Here is a 16,164-nt window from a genome sequence, read left to right on the forward strand (position 1 = left end):
CGGCCCCCGTCTCTCTCTCCTTTTGCTCCTCGGGCCGGTTTCTTCTCTAAGGATACGAAGAAGACCCCGCCACAGCGCCGGAGACAAAGGCTGTGGCTCTCGAAACCAAAAAAGACAAGGAATCCGTCAGACCGCTTCTCGATCTCTTCACGCTTCTCTTTCGCAGTCCCCTTCTTGAGACTGTGCAGGTTGTCGCGGCGGAATGGAGGAGACCACTGGCGACTCCTCGCGGGTGAGCAACTTTCGCCACGCGTAAGAACACATGTGTGTCACCGCGAAAAAACCAAGAGGCCGATGTTGGGAAGGAGAAAAGTGGAACGGAAGTCGACGAGAAAACTTCCCCGTTTGCTTTCTTCTGTCTCCTTTCTTTTCTCTTCCGATTTGTCGTGGGCCCTGGACAAGTGAGGAAGGCAGGCAAAAAGTGGAGAGATATGGAGACGGGGGGCGTGGAGGGTGAAGACGCACGAGGAGAGATCGTGTTTGCGGTCTTTCTCCTTCGTTTTCTCTTTCTTCCACATTTTCTCTCTGTCTCGCGCGACTTCCTTCCTTGCACTTGACACACTTTTGCTGGGGAAGGCCGAGAGCGAGGACGAACCGTCGAACCTCTTCGGCTGCAACAAGACCCAGAGGGTGTAGATACAAGACAAGAGAGGGCGGCAAACACGCGCAACATTCTTGCTGGTCTTTCGTCTTTCTCCTTCCTTTTCTTTCCTCGTCCTCACCAGAGTTTCCCTTTCCCTCGCTTCCTCATTCGTGTACGGTGTGCCATCGTTCTGCCGCCTGGCGCACCTCCTGTTCGGCTCCCTTGCCTTTTCCCCCCTTCATCTCTCCTTTCGTCTCCCCCTTCGTCTCTCCTTTCTTCTCTCTCTTCATCTCTCCCTTCATCTCTCCCTTCATCTCTCCTCTCGTCTCTCCTTTCGTCTCTCTCTTCATCTCTCCCTTCGTCTCTCTCTTCATCTCTCCCTTCGTCTCTCTCTTCATCTCTCCCTTCGTCTCTCTCTTCATCTCTCCCTTCGTCTCTCTCTTCATCTCTCCCTTCGTCTCTCTCTTCATCTCTCCCTTCGTCTCTCATTTTGTCTCTTTTCTCTTCGTTCTGGCAAAATGATGCACGAAGTGCTCATGGCCTTGGCGGGGCTTCCCGGGGACGTCTTTGTCTACGCGCCGCCTGGCCCCGAAGGCCTGTCCTACCGCGAATCTTCGCGAGTTGTTTCCGGCGAGAACGCGCGAACGGGGGGTTTGTTTCTCAACCCGAATGTGTCGGCGTTCTTCACGCCTGCAGAAGAGGAGCTGTTGAACCGAATCGTCGTATCAGGGTTCCACCTCATTCAAGTCCGAGATTTCATCTCCGGCGTCCAGAAAGGCTCCGCGGCCTTCTCCCTAGACAGCTCTGTCTCTGCGTTTCCCCCCCCTTCTGAGGGGCAAGACGAGAAACAGAGAGAGGAAGAGACAGGGAGAGAGAAAGAGACAGAGACGGAGAGAGAGAGCGAACAGTTCTTTAAAGGCGTTTACTTCTCGGCGCTGGCGCGCGCCATGGACACGGCTGTGCAAGAGTACCTGACGAAAGTCGTGGAAATAGAGTCGCAAGTTCTGCTGCAACCCCTCCTCCCTCTCTCAGCCGTTTACGTTCTTCTCGCCACAGAGCGACAGAAACTCGAGACTCTCTACGAGATTGTCACCAAGGTAAACAACGAAGGAAACGGCACAACGGACAGTCACCAGTCGCGCGAGTCGTCTCTCAGCTCCCTAGCGCTCCCCTTGCTGGTCCTCTTCCCTCTTCTCCCGTTTCTCTCTTCTTTTTCTCTCGTCCTCTCTCTTCTTTCTCTCTCTCTTCTTTCTCCCGCTCCTCGTTCTCCTCTCTCTTCTTTCTCTTCTTGAGTTGTTTCTCTTGACCTTTCTCGCGCCTCTTTCCCGTTTCTCTTTCTCGCGACCTGTTTGCAGGTTCGCAGCCTCGCGCGGATGTACAGCGTCCCGTCCGACTCCCCTTCCGCCTTCGCCGCCTCCTCCGCACTCTCTAGCGCAAGTCGAAGCGTTTCCCACGAATCCGGGAGAGAGAGGGAGAGGAACAAGTCGAGAACCGTGTCTTTGCCGTGCGGCCCATTGCTCGATCTTCTCTGGTCCGGCACCAGAAGCGGAAACCCCCTCGTTCAACAGGTGTACAGACAGGTGCTCGATGCGTGCGTCCACGTCTTCATTTTCCAAGTACGCTGGACCAACAAAAACGCGAAATCGACGGCGGAGAGTTCGCTTTTCCACAGCTACTCAGTAACACAATTTTTCGCACACCAAGACAAGCGCATGCACATATGTGTACATTCCTGTTCGATAGCCATTTACATAAATGTACATCCTTGTTATGTAATCAAGTTTGCAGGGTTGTGTCTGTCCGGAACAAAAACAGAGGGGAGGGCTTTCGATTTGGTTGCCTTTGGTTTCTTTAGTGACAACGCCGACGTGGATATCTCCCGAAAGTGTAAACAGCGGGTTCTTGTCCCGTCTCTTCCTTGACGCGCCTGTGCTGCTTCGCCTCTGGTGGGACGTCTTGCCTTGCGCGTCTTCTCTGTTCTCTGTGTTCCTTTTCTCTCGGCCTTTCTCGCCAACTGTTTCCTCCTGTCTCTCTGCTGGTCCGTTTTCAGCTGGTTTCTTGGCTCCTCGGGGGACAGCTGCTGGATCCCTACGGCGAGTTTTTTCTCGCTCGCCGCTCGTCTCTCGTGCCCGTCGCTTCATTCTTCTCTCCGTCGTCCTCTTCCTTCTCGATCTTCTCGGATCTTCTGGCGAACACGCGCCAGGACCAACAACGTCTGCCCAGACGCCGAACCGCCCCCCCAACGGCGTCTTCTCTCTCACTCTCTTCTTCGCAGTGTCGTGCTCTGTCTTCCTCTTCTCCCTCTTGCTCCTCTTCTTCCTCTTCTGCCTCTTCTTCCTCTTCTTCGTCCTCTGTGGATTCGCTCTTTCTGTATGAAGATCTCACGCAGCCCTTGTCTCCATCTCAGCTTTGTTGGGAGTGGGAGAGTGCGTTCTCGCTCGTCTCTTTTCGACTGCCTGCGTGTTGTTTCCACGCGCCGACGCTCGCTTCTTTCTCGCCGCAGGGTTCTTCCCTCGCTCCCTCAAAGCCCGAGAAGCACGTGCATGCGCCGCTTCTGCCGCCAGCAGCCGCCGGGACGGTCGTCTTCATCGGCAAGGCCGTTCGCATCCTGACGCGAAGCGGGCGCTGGGGAGAGGCGCAAATGCAGCAGATGAAGCCGCTGATTGCGCGGATGGTAAGATCGAAAACGGAAGAGCGAAGAAACGCGGCAGCGCCGAAACACGAGGCGACGTGGTTGTGAAGAAAAGACAGGACGGGAGCGGAAGAAGAGAGCAGCGAAACGCGAGAAAGATGAAAGGGAGAAAGCCACGAGGAGATTTGAAAGAGAAGAAGAAAGGGACGGAAAGAGGTGAAGGACGATAAGAACAAAGAGAAGAAAGAGAAAGATAAGAGAGAAAAGGCAGAGAGAAGACGTGGAGACGAACAACGAGAAACAAGGGACAGAAGGCAATGTGGAGAGGAACGAGGAAAGGAGAGAGCAGAAAAGATGGAGGAAGAGACGGTCGAGAGTGAGCGTCCGTTTTGTGGGTGTTTTTTTAGACCGCTCTTTGGTCGCCGTTCACTCAGCGTTTTGGATTTTTCTTTTGAAATTGTGGTTTTTCCTCTTCAGCGCCGGGCGTTTCGTCACCCCTCGTCGCCTGCTTCTGTTCTCCTTCCTTGCCTAGAAATTCTTCGACGCATCGTAAGTTTTCTTTCCCGGTTTCGCTCTCTTTCTTCTTCCGCACTCCGTCAGCGGTCGCTTTACTCTTTTCCCCCTTTTCCCTGCTCTCTCTCGTTTTAGTTTCCCTTATTCGCTCTGTCGGTTCCTTCTCTCGTTTCGCGCTTCTTCGCAGGTGGGGCGTCTGTTGTGGGAACTGATCGCCGAAGAGGCAGCGCTCGAGGACCAGCTTTTGCTCCTCCACGATTTCTTCCTCCTCGGCCACGGTAATGCCTGCATTCACGGAGAGCACGGCCTTGCCGGTGACAAGGGAAACGTGCATCTGCCAGAATCTCACACTCCGGACGAGAGTCGTTCTTGAGGCTGTGCGGCAAGAGAGCGCTCCCCGAAAGCGCGATTACCGCCGGCAGTCAAAGACAAATCCCCCGCTGCGCGAGGAAGATTTCCACGGAGAGATTTAGACGAGTCGCGCGACCACTGAGGGAGACGACCGGAGGTTTGGAGACAGCGAGGCAGCTCAGGAGAGATTGGGAGAGAGACAAAAACAGCCGGGTGCCTTCGAGAGTAAGAGAGAAGCGAGAGACGAAGCGTGGCGCGCTGCTTTTTCTGTTCTTTTCAGGTCATTTTTTCCAAGTGTTCTTCGACGCAGCAACGCGATGCACGCGGCGGCACCTTCCCTCTTCTTTTTCTTCCGCCCTCGCTCTGGTCCCCTCTTCAAGACTCGCCACCACCTTCGAACTTCAGCTGCGACGGTCGTGGCAGCAGGCCATCGGAGAAATTGCGTTTTCCGCTTCCTCTGCTTCCTCCTCTTCCTCTTCTTCCTCTGTCATTTCGCGGCGTGTGGAGGTGCGGGGACCGCCGAAGAGGCAGGAAGACGGCGGCGCTGAAGGCGTGTCGTCCAGGTCGACGACTGTCTCTGGACTCGCTGGGGAAGACGAAGAGGACGAAGCCAGGGCCGTGGGCGACAAACGGAAAGACGGAGAGGAAGGGGCATACAAACCTCAAGACGGCGCAGACCGACCACCAGTACGGCCTGCGGGGTTGCCAGTGGGCTCCACGCCTTGCGTCTCTCCTCGGTTTGCTTCCGTTTCTCCGCGGTCGGCCTCGTTCGCCGGCTCCACCCGCCCGCCGACGCCAAAATGTGCTAGGTCCAATCAACCTGCGTCCTCCCTCCGTTCCTCTTCTTCTCATCCTTCCTCGTCTCCCTCTTCTTCTGCCGCGGCGAAAAGGCGATCCGTTTCGTGTGACGGCGAGGCTCTCGTGACCCGGGGAGGCTCAGCGCTGGCACCGCGAGAGGGGAAAGAAAAGAACAGGTTTTTCATCGAACGCAGAAAGGTTGACGCCGCTCACGGGAAAAAAGAAGACTGGACAGAAGCCGTTCACCGCTCCTTCCGACTCCGCATTTTGGGGCGCGGTTTCGACGTCACAGATTTCTGCGCGGAGAGTCGCCGCGCCGCTCGCTTGAGGCGTTTGGAGGCGAAGCACCCTGGCGATCGCGAGAAAGGAAACGCCCTGCAAGTCGGCGCTCAGTTTCTCCTCCGAGGCCAGGCCAAGTGCGGACAAAAAAAGCCGGAGAGAAACCACGAAAAGACCCCAAAAGACCAAGAGACACGGGACAAGAATTCCAGGCAATTCACACATGTACACATATACGTATATATATATATATATACATACATACATACATACATACATACATACATACATATTGAACTGTGGCAGTACACAGATCTTGCTACACGTCTGTCTACCTGCGTGTAGTACCCTCTCTACATCTATACATATGCGTGCATATATATATATATATATATGTACTTATATATATATATATATATAGAGAGAGAGAGTTGAGTGTGGGTGTCTGTGCATTTGCATGTTTACATCTTTTCTGCGATTTTTCTGCGGGTTTTTCTGCGAACATGTCAGAGTGCTTGAGAGCGGCCTTTTGGTTTTGGGGGAAGGCGGAGAGCGGCTTCGACAAAGAGAAGAGAGAAGATCGCAGTCGGGTCGAGCCTCGGAGGAGGAGGTGCCTACCTGTCCCCTCAGCGCTTGCCTTCATGTGGACAGGCAGAGCGTCACTCACGGCTTCAAGGTGCGAGATGAGAAAGAAGCGTCGACTGCAAGCGTCAAACGTAGAGTAAAGTGGAGAGACAGCAGCAACAAAGAATTGCACAAAAGAGTCTCTCTCGCGGTCTCTCAGTGTGTCTCTCTCCACTCCCCTCGCTCCCTTTCTTCTCCTCTTTCCCTTTCCCCTTGCTTTTCCCTCTGCTCCCTCTCGTTCTCTTTCTCCCACTCTTTCTCTTCCTCTCTTTCTCTTTCTCTCTTGCTCCCCTCGTTTCGCCTCTTTCTCTCTCTCCTCTCCCGCCGTCTCGCTTTCACGGGTGGCGTCCAGTGTATGCGTTTGCCTGTAGCACTCGGTCCAATTCCGCGTCTCGGCGCAGTCTTCGCTCCCGTCTCCGACGACGGAGGCTTCTCGCTGCTTGGACTCGCCCGTCTCTTTCGACTTCCAGGGACCGCTGGGCGGCGGATTCGCTGTGCTCTTTCAGAGCTCGAAGACGCCTGCGTCTTTCCGCCCTCTTGTTCCTCGCTCTTCTCCAGAGAAGCCGGAGAGAGCGCTCGTGTGCATCCCAGGCTGTCCATTGTTTTGGCCGGAAGCGGGTAGGCAGTCGAGAGTGGAAGGAGCACCGCGCGCAGAAAAAACAAAAGAGGGAAAGGCGAGGGACAGCCGCTGGGGTGTTTCGATCTTTGTCCCGTTTCGTCTCCTTCGTCTCCTGGTCTGTCTTTTCTCCCCGTGTTTGTCTTCGTTCTGCAGTGCGTCTTTTCCGGTGTCTCCGCAACCGGCTTCTTTCCGGGATTTCGTCTCTCGCCGTTTTTTTTCGCTGTGTCGCCTCCTCTCTGCCTGATGATGCTAGCGTCGTTTTTGCTCAGTGCAGCGATCGATCCCAGGAATCCATATATATATATATATATATATATATATATATACTTCGCCTAGAACCTCGCCGACTTCAAGGCCCCGTGCCACGGCCGTTTTTTTGCCTTCTCAAGTCTCGCTGTGTCTTTGCGGGTGCCTTGTCTCCATTTTCTCGCGGCCGAGCAGGAGACTGCATAGCTGTGGAGGCGCGTGTCGCGAAAGTTCCTCGCAGCAGCTTTCAGGCGCTGGAGATCGACGAGGACGGCGGGGCCGAGAAGGAAGGAGATTTCTCGGAGTCGATGCGCGCGTTGCGGCTCGACGATGAAGCCGTTCTCGTCGCTGAAGTCGCCGTCTGCCTCGGTGAGGTTCCGGCGCGAAGCAGAAAGCTCAGAGACGTCGGCGAGAGGTCGAGCGCACCCATCTGGGGGAGAGGGAGGAGTTCGAGAGGCGGGGGAGGCGAGAAAGAAAAGAAAGGAGAGAAGGGAACGGGTCGGGAAGGAAAAGTGACGCATTTGAAAGTTGAGGATGCGACCAAGCGGCTGCAAGGGGGAAAGGAGAGTGGGGTGTGCAGAGAGAGCGAAGGACTGGAAAAAAGCGAGAGGAAGAGGACGAGAGACGCTGAGGGCCCACGAAGGACGAAAACGGGCGGATCAAATGTCTGATAGCTCCCACCGATGCATCTCGTATCTGGCCTCGCTGTCTGTCGCGCGTCTGCTTTCTTCCTGTTCAGGAGGAAAAAACACCCAGAGCACCTTCCAGCAGGAAGCCATCTCCGACTCCGCTTCGGGTCTTTTCTCCTCTTTCGCGAATCCCAACGCGTCTCTTTCTGCTTCGGAGTCTGCCGCTGGCGACGCAGCGTCTTCGCTCCCGGAGGTTTGCATGGTTCAGCGGGCACGGCGCGTGTGGCGACTTCACGCGTGCGAGGATCTCGGAGACGAGCTGTTCACACTCAAGTAAGGAAGAAGCGAAAAGATCGAGGACAAGCAAAGACGTGGTTCTCAGGGCTGGCTGTCCGACGGGAAACGAATGCCTTCTCGACGGGCAATCGACACAAGGTGACGAGCGAAAACATGTGGTTTTCCTCATCGTTTCCGTCTTCTTCAACCGAAAGCTTCTTCTGTAACCTCTCCTTTCTTACTTTCCTCGTCTCATTTCACGTTCCTTTTCTGCTCTGTGTCAACCGCCACTCTCTCCTCGCTGTTCGTTCAGCAGCCGTCCTCTTTTCTCCTCTTCCTTCTTCTGTCTTTGCACCTCTCTCCTTCTCTCTCTTCTCCTTTTTTATTCCTTCTTCTCATTCTTTCTCTTCTCTCTTTTCTTCTCTCTCTTCTCCTTTTTTATTCCTTCTTCTCAGTCTTTCTCTTCTCTCTTTTCTTCTCTCTCTTCTCCTTTTTTATTCCTTCTTCTCAGTCTTTCTCTTCTCTCTTTTCTTCTCTCTCTTCTCCTTTTTTATTCCTTCTTCTCAGTCTTTCTCTTCTCTCTTTTCTTCTCTCTCTTCATCATCTCCCTCTCATTCGCCTCCTTCATCTCCCTCTCATTCGCTCTTTTCTTCGTCTCCTTCTTTTCCTTCCTCTTCTTTTTCCCGTTCTTTTCCTTGTGCTTCTTTTCTCCATCCTTCTCGTTCTTCTTTTTCATATCTTTCTTTGTCTCTTTCGTCTCCTTTTCTTCTCTCGTTCTTCTTCCTTCATCTCTGCTTCCTTCTTCGCGACCGTCTTCTGTTGAGCCGCGCGTCGCGAGTTCCTTCTCTTCTTCCTCTTCATCTTTAGTGGTCTTTTCTGGGTCTCGGCAGGCTGCACTATCTGGCGGAACACCACGAGTTGCGGGTGTACATCCAGCGGGCGTCGGACTCCGGGGAGGAGGACACTCGAGCAAGACTGACAGAAAAAGAGAAAAAGTACCAGCAGCCGTCGCTTCGTGAGCGACATCAGGAGTCTCCCCTTCTCCGCATCCCTCTGTTTGACGTAAGCACCGTCAAAGCACGGGCTCCTCTTCCATCATGATTTCCCTTTTTTTCTCTCCCTGTGGCAAGATTTCTCTTTTTTGCATCCTCCCGCGTCCGACTTCAGGTCGACTTAAAAAGAAGGAGCGCCCGTTTGCGCCGTTTGCCGCCATGCCGGCTGTGCCGACTTCGCTTTTATCCAGAGTGCGCTGTCCTCGAGAGCGTGCAAAACAGAAAAACTGGACAGTTCGCTTTCCTTGTGAAGCTGTGCCAGGTCTTGTCTCCGCGGTCCTCGGCTGAACTGTTTGAGTCAGCATAACAGTTCGGTTCTTCTGGGACTCCGCCCCTCTCTTCCCGCTGTCTGGGCGGAGATGCGTGGCGCGCGGCGTGTAAGATGATTTTCGAGCCTGCTGCTCGGCGAGCCGTCTCCGCTTTCCATCGCGAAGTGGACACGGGGCCGCTCCATGATTTTTGTCGCTTTTTTTTCCTGGCTGTGTGCTTAGCTCTCTCAGGTTTTGACCACGGAGCAAGGCGCAGCATTCGTCGGGTAATCTCGCTCTCCTTTCGATTTTCTTCGAGCCTCCGTTCCCGTCCTTCGCACTGCCCCCAATCTCTCCCTTTCTGTCTCCGTCGCTGGTCTCTCTCTTGTGCTTCTCTGTTTTTGTTTCCGTTCGCTTCTCCCGGCGTCCCGCGCAGCCGCTGCTCGGGGCGCGTCTGCTCCTCGTGGTTCGGCTGTGTGGAGCAAAGAAACAAGAGACACGAACGCGCGTGACCGCGAAGCTTCGCGAGTCTTTTTCGCGCGAGGCGCTGCACTGCTCGAGAGCAGGACATACACCTGCCTGAGACGATGCAAGGAATCTGTTCGATGCAAATCCTGCGTCGTCAGGAAGCCGGTGCGGGCCTCTGAACGCGGGGACTCCGCAGAGAGACAGGCGGCTGGCTGCAGGCAGAGGCAGCGAACGAAAACCGAGAGGAGCCAGTGCAGAGACACGCGTGGGGTGTTTCTGTGTCGCCGTTCAGGCTCTTCAGCGTTCCTCTCTTCCACCAGCATCGTGTGTCGCCCTCCTCGCCGTTTTTCGCGAAAAGAGGAGACAGAGGACGCACGGCATCGGAGCAACCGACTGGCTGCGTTGCCGTGGCTGCGAGTGACTGGTGAGACTGGGGGGTGGCAAGAGAACCGACTCCTTCCTTTTGCTCGCGAAAGCTACCTTATGTCACGCGTCCCCGGGGCGGATTTTTTTTTCTCGGAGACAAAAAAGAGGCGGCAGCGCGCCTCCCTCGCGGGGGAGGTGAATCGTGCAGAGACTTGTTTCTGTCGGGTTCTTCCAGTGCGCGTGAGAGACACGGCGCGGAGCCTCGGAGGAAGACGGAGAGGGCCCTAACCATCGCGTTCTTTTTCGAACGCGACGAATAAGTGGGCCTTTCTCCTTTTGCGAACCGTTTCGTTTCACTCCTCTGCGTTCCCTTCGAAAAACGCTCGTCTCTGCGGTGTCCTCCGCCACGTCTCCGTCCGTGGTCCCTCCCCCCGACCGCGTCCTCGCACTGCTGCCACGCACACACCTGGGGTTCCCTGGCCCGCGGCGCTGCGTTTTTTCTCTCTTCTCCAGCCCGGTCGTTGTTCAAGAGTGGAGCCACGAAGCGCATCCCGCGCCGCTGCAGCTGCCTTCGCTCCTCTTCTCCGACGCCCTCTCGCCTGCGCATGCGTCCGCCGCCGCGGCTGCCTCGAGTGTGTCGCTTTCTGACGGATTCGGGGAGACGCGAGAGAGCGGGTCTCTGTCTCAGCGGGGCAAAAGGCCCCCGACCCAAGCAGATCTCTGGCAGCAGCTTCAGCTGCTCTTTCTTCCTCGCTGGCCGACTCCACTCCTCATTTCGACGCGCAACCTGGACTGCTACAACGCCCTCTTCCAGTTTCTTCTCGAGCAAAGGTAGGGAGCAGAGACACGCTAGCGCCGCTCGCCTTGCCCTCCTCAGAAGCCCCCCGGAAGTCTAGGGCGGGAACGCACGGCGCATCTGCCGTCTTCGCTCCTCGAACAGAAAACCACAATGTGCGACGACCTGGCGAATTCCCATGGGCGGCTCTCGTCTCTCCAGCAGTTCCCGCTTTGTTTTCGAAACTCCTTGTACCTCTGAAAAAAACCGCGCCTCGAGGCACCGGCCACCGTGGGGTCGTGTCCGGGGTGAAAAACTCCAGGGTCGACGCGGGAGCCGCGTCTAGACGGACGCGCGAAGGCGCGAGGCGCTGTGCGTTTCTCATGGCCTCTCCCCGCGTTGCTTCTCTCTGGCATTTCGCGAGCCTTACACCGAACTCTACCGGCCTCTGCTGTCAACCCGTTTTCGCGCGTTCGCTGCTTCACAGACACCTCCAGTACGAGCTGCAGCGCCTGTGGCTGGACGCCGGCTTCATCCAGAAACGGTGAGGACAGACTGCGTCGAGGCTGTCTCCAAGGCTCTTGCTGTCCGTACCGGTTCTTCCCCTTCTCTCCACGCTCTTCCTGAGAGTCCGTGCGTCCGGTCGCCTCCCTGTGAGGGCCCTCAAACACCCCAGTCTGGTCTTCTGTCTCCTCTCCCTGCTGTCCTGTCTCCTTCAGACGGTGGCGGCCACGCCGCAGTGCTGGGAAAGGCGTCTCTCGCGCTCTCTCCCCCTCTTCGTTCGGCAGTCCTCCCGGCGCAGAAGATCGGGACGAAGAGGAGAGCGCGTGCTGGGACATGCTCTGGACGCTGCGGACCCGCATGGCCTTCCTCCTCGGCCACGTCTTACACCATCTCCTCACGGTTGTCGTCCAGGTGCGGCGAGGCGGGGAGGTCGAGGGCGGCGAAAAACGGACAATCGCGGAAGAAGGACAAACGCGGAAGAGAGCAAAAGAGACACAGAGCGAGAGGCAAAGCAAGAAAGAGAGAGAAACAGACTAAGCAAAGGCGAGCGAGAGGAGGCAGAGAAGAGCCGCGTCTCGGGATTCTGCTCGGAGGACCCGGCCGATGTAGCGGCTGCCGCGGCGGGAATTTGTGACGGTGTGTCCAGCGCAAACCACGGTTTCTCTCTTTTCCCATTTCGTCGCGTGTTTGCGTCCACGAAACACAGCTGTAGGTTGCTTGTGTTTTCAGCCGGCGTTCCGGCAGCTGCAGAACGTCGTGCGCGAGAGCGAGGACTTCGAGCTCGTCAAGTGCAGCCATGACGCTTTCCTTCTTCAGCTTGCCTCGTAGGTTTTAGGTGGCTTTTTCAGGAAAGACGCGGTCAATTCCCGTGGTTTTTGTACCTTTCGCCCCCCCCCCCCCCCTGTGTGTGTGTGTGTCGCGCACGGACTGCCCGCCGCACGGAAAGATGCTCTTTTTGCGGGAATGCTTCGCTTAGGTTGGCGGTTTCCCTCCAGCCGATGCCCAAATTTCAAATGTCCCTGTAGTGCTCGGCCTTCCGTTTCGAGACGCTCATCCTCGCGGCCTGCTTTCCTCCGTCAGCCACATGTGTGTGGATCCCTTTAGCACCAAACGCAGTGCGTTGGCTCGCGGTGTTTGTTCCGCGGGATTTTCAAGAGCGAAGAGCGTCGATTCTCTCTGTCTTCTTCAGCAAGTGCTGGCTGCGCCTTTCCTCGCTCCTGCGACCGTTCCTCCATTCCCTACACGCCGTGAGGCGCTTCATCGAAGTGTTTGCGCTCCTCGTCGACCGCCACACAGCGGCTGCAGTCAGGAGTACGCAGAGAGGAGAGAGAGAGCGATGGAGACGCGCGCAGAGAGACACGAGAGGACGAACCGGCGGCGAGAAGAGCGCCCTGGATCTCTCGAACTCGGTAAGTCGCGATGGCGAGACGGAGAGGAGACACAGAGAGACGGCGAGAAAAAGGATCCCTTGGCGCGTCCCTTGGGTGGCATAGCGGACAATTCGGGTGAAACGGAGGAGACGAGAAGAGGCGCCAACCTGGCCATCTTTTCAAGCTGGGCAGGACGGGCGTCTGCGGGCGAGAAGAGAAAGAGAACGGTCAATCAACGTGAAAGAAAGGACCATCACGGAGACGGAACAGGGCGAACAATGCGGAGTTCGCGGCTTTGTCCTGCAGGTCTCCGGGTCTCTCGTCTCTGAGGCAGTCATGAGCACCGCGGAGTGGCGAATTGTTCGCCAAAAGTTGCGCGCGATTCGGTGAGTTGCCTGGCATTGCGCTCTCAGTTTCCATCTCCACCCTTTGTTTCCACGTTTCTTTCTCCTTTCGCGCTCTCGCCGAGTCTTCACATTTGCTGTTTCGGGCTTAGTCTTTTTGCGCTGGTCTCCGGCACCTCTGCAGTCTTGCCTTCCATGTCTTCTTTCGTGGCTGTCTTTGCTTGCTCTCGTTTTCCCGCTCTCCATCTGGACTCTCCGCCTCGCGCGTTCTCCTCCACTGCCGTTTCCCCCGATCTCCTCTCCCAGAGTGCTCTCTCGCCTTCCCCCGTCTCTCTGTCTCGTCTCCGTCGACTTGTCTTCATCGGTTTTCGCCATCCGACCCTTTCTTCGTCCAGTCTGTCTCCTCGTGTCTTCCTGCGTCTCGCCTTCATCTTTCCTCTGCGGATTTCCCCGACGTCGCTCTCTCCGCCGAATTTTCTCTTCTTTCCAGAGACGGCCTGCACCAGGGAGTCTTGGCGTTTTTCGCGGAGCTCGCGGCCATTCGCCAGAATCCGCTGCATGCGCAGCTCGACGCTCTCATGGTCGAGTACGTAAATGTCGTTTTTCTTCTGGAGGAACAGAGAACGAAACGGGGAAGCGTGGCAACAGGAGCAGAGTCGAAAGGAAGAGCTCGACCCGTCGCGAACACCCGAGAAACGGCGTGCAGGAAACAAAGAGGCGACTGGGCGGAAGCTGAGTGGGAAGAACTTTTGCGTGACGTTTCGACTGCCACTCGACCAAAGGGAGCAAACAGCAAAGTGAACGGGGACTCTCCACGGGGGTCAGGCGTCTGTCCCTTTTATCTTTGGAATCTGGATCTTAACGCCGGCTCCGCGTGTGACGTTGTCTCTCCACGTTCGGACGAATATCCTCTTACATGCGTGTTTTTCTCGTGGTGGCTGCGTGTCCTCTGTTTCGCCAGCTTTGACTTCAATGGTTTCTTTTCCGACCTCGCGAGTCGAAGACACGAGCCTGTGGCCCATTCGCTGCAGTCTCCTGCGTGCGCTTCTTCGCGCATTGATCCAACGAGAGGCGCCTCGGCCTTGGCTGCGTCGGCTGCGGCTCTGCAAGTCTTCAAAGCGAGGCAGCGGCGCGCTCGGTGTGCTGTGAGAGAAGGAAGGCCCCGCCGCCCGGGGACGCCGCGACCTGGACAGCCACCGCATGCAGAAGAGGCAGAAGAGAGAGAAGAGGAAGAGGCAGAAGAGAGAGAAGAGGAAGAGGCAGAAGAGAGAGAAGAGGAAGAGGCAGAAGAGAGAGAAGAGGAAGAGGCAGAAGAGAGAGAAGAGGAAGAGGAAGACGTGCTCGGTTCGTATTTTCTTCAAAGTCGAGGTTTGGGTTCAGAGCAGCGAGCATATGGGTACGACAGGGCGGCGAGGCGAACGAGACCAGAAGTGGTTTCTGGAGCGGAGAATGATGCCAGCGTGAGAGACCGAGATCCGGTCGTCCTTCGTCATCCGCTAGCTTACCCGCCATCTGGACACCCACAAACTTCGATGCAGAGACTGCGAGTGCTGCGTCCGGCTGAGACTCCGGCCCCCAGCCAACCTTCCGTTTCCTCCTCCATGGTCTCGCGTCGGCTTCCTTCCTCTGTTGCTTCGAATCAGGGTTCTTCGTCTCGCAGATTGGTAACGCCTCCTCTCCCGGCGCCGCTGTTCGTTTCTTTTCCAGAGAGTGGCGGAGCAGAGAGTGAACGGAGAAGTTGTCAAGAGGACCGGGTGTTCGGTGAAGGTGCACGACCTGTTGAAGGCAGGACGGCGGGCGTCCTGCGACAAGTGTCGTCGCGCTTTTCTGCGTCTGCAGGACTGACAGAAGATCCCCTGTTTGTTTTGGCACCAGAAGGAGCACGCAGGCGGAGTGGCGGGGAGCGAGAAGGACTCGAGGAGCCCAACGGTCACTTTGACTCCTGTGTCCGAGCGAGTGTGCACGCAGCTGAGGACGGAGAAAGCTGTGAGAGAGGAGACCGAGATGCGTTTTATACAGACTTGCAGGTACGGGCAAGAGCCGCCCTGCGAGAAGCGCGCGAGCGTGCCGCGCAACGAAGACTTCTTCAGTATCAACATGGCCAGTCGCATTTGTCCTAACGCTGTTTGTGTTTCTGCTGTTTGCTTGTTTTGGATGGAATCGGCGCACATGAGCGTCTTCCCGCTCCCTGTCTCTCTATACGAGAAAAGAAATGGGTATGGGGGATGTGATTCTCTCCGCAGGTCTGTTTGTCTCTTTCCTGTTTATCGGTTCGCTTGGCACAGGATCTTCACTGGAGGCGCGTCTCTGTGGTTGAGTCGCGTTCTGCTTTCTTTCCCCTCATGTTTGATGCTACGGCGCTGTGGGACGCTTTGAAAGGCCCCGGTTTGCCGGCGATGCTGCTGACGATTCAGACTTGGAGGAAGACGCAGGAACATGAGCGTCGAAAGTTACACATAGGTGCATGCGTAGACACGCGGGAAGCAGAGAGTCACCAAGTTCCAGCGCCTGTAGGTGAAATAGTGACGGTGTTTTTAAAACGGGGATGCCAGCGCCTCTGAGAAGCCACCTCAGGTTCTTTTCCAATCTTTTAGATTCACGATCATTGACTTCGCGTCGACGTATAAAGGGAAACAACACAGTTATCCTCCTCGCTTCTTTGGGCGACAAGATCACCAGTCACTTCCAGCTGTCCTGCTACGGCATTCACCATCTGTTCAAGTAGCCCTGCGTCCCTTACTGCTGTGCATCACCAACAAACACTATTACAGTTTCTGAACGGTGAAACCGTCGTTCGCGTGGAAACGGTTTCCGAATATATGTACACGGTTCGATATGGTAGACTCCTCGAACAATGGTCCTGATCATACTAGCATCTGAGTAGTAGGATGCGCGCGCTGTTAATACGGGTGACAGCAGTATTCCATGCACTTTGTATGAGTGCGCGTACGCACTCATCAATGTGAAGGCTTCCGCCACGGGCCGGCTATTTCAGGCGTGGGGAGAGGCACTCAAAACACAGTAGAGTGTAAGTCAACGGCAGTATGTGCGTTTGTCTCGTGTGAGATATTCTCCAGTTCTGGACGCGTGATACGCCCACGATATGAGTAAATATCTGCGCCTATGTGTGTGTGTGTGTGTGTGGGAGCAACGGATTGTACACAGATTGTCGGTCACCATGAGGCAACTCCGCTGGACCGGCAGACACCCTCGTCCTGTTCAGAAGCTTCTCTTATGTGGTGTACGTGTTGTAGGGTAGCACCCAAGGAAACTCAGGCAGATACGATTTGAAACCTCTTCGTTATTAGGACCACGGGCTGGGTCCGTAGCCAACCAATAAAAAGCGATCCACGAAGATGTACGGTCGTGAGTTCCGCAAAAAAACACACAGGCAGCACATACGATCGGGGAGTCAAAATTGCAACCACCTCTAATAAGGGTCCAAGTGTTGCCGCAGGTTCCCCGGCACCGATGCACCCTCCTGCAA

At 55.9% G+C, this 16,164-nt stretch overlaps 1 protein-coding gene across 1 annotated transcript; it reads left to right on the forward strand.

Annotated features, from left to right (window-relative positions):
- Positions 1-1,101: 1,101 nt before the first annotated feature.
- NCLIV_004210 (putative gamma-tubulin complex component 4) lies at positions 1,102-15,402 on the forward strand (the record flags this gene model as incomplete). Its single annotated transcript, XM_003879923.1, has 22 exons — positions 1,102-1,680; positions 2,634-3,257; positions 3,693-3,764; positions 3,916-4,006; positions 4,360-5,293; positions 5,667-5,832; positions 6,152-6,398; positions 6,841-7,014; positions 7,385-7,607; positions 8,441-8,612; positions 9,094-9,137; positions 9,611-9,742; positions 10,198-10,515; positions 10,947-11,003; positions 11,248-11,374; positions 11,693-11,787; positions 12,153-12,372; positions 12,640-12,719; positions 13,168-13,263; positions 13,639-14,021; positions 14,517-14,704; positions 15,307-15,402. 22 exons carry the CDS (start codon positions 1,102-1,104, stop codon positions 15,400-15,402), a joined length of 5,118 nt encoding a protein of 1,705 aa, XP_003879972.1.
- Positions 15,403-16,164: the final 762 nt, after the last annotated feature.

The sequence above is a fragment of the Neospora caninum genome, chromosome Ib (genome assembly GCF_000208865.1).
Source record: "Neospora caninum Liverpool complete genome, chromosome Ib".
Lineage (NCBI taxonomy): Eukaryota > Apicomplexa > Conoidasida > Eucoccidiorida > Sarcocystidae > Neospora > Neospora caninum.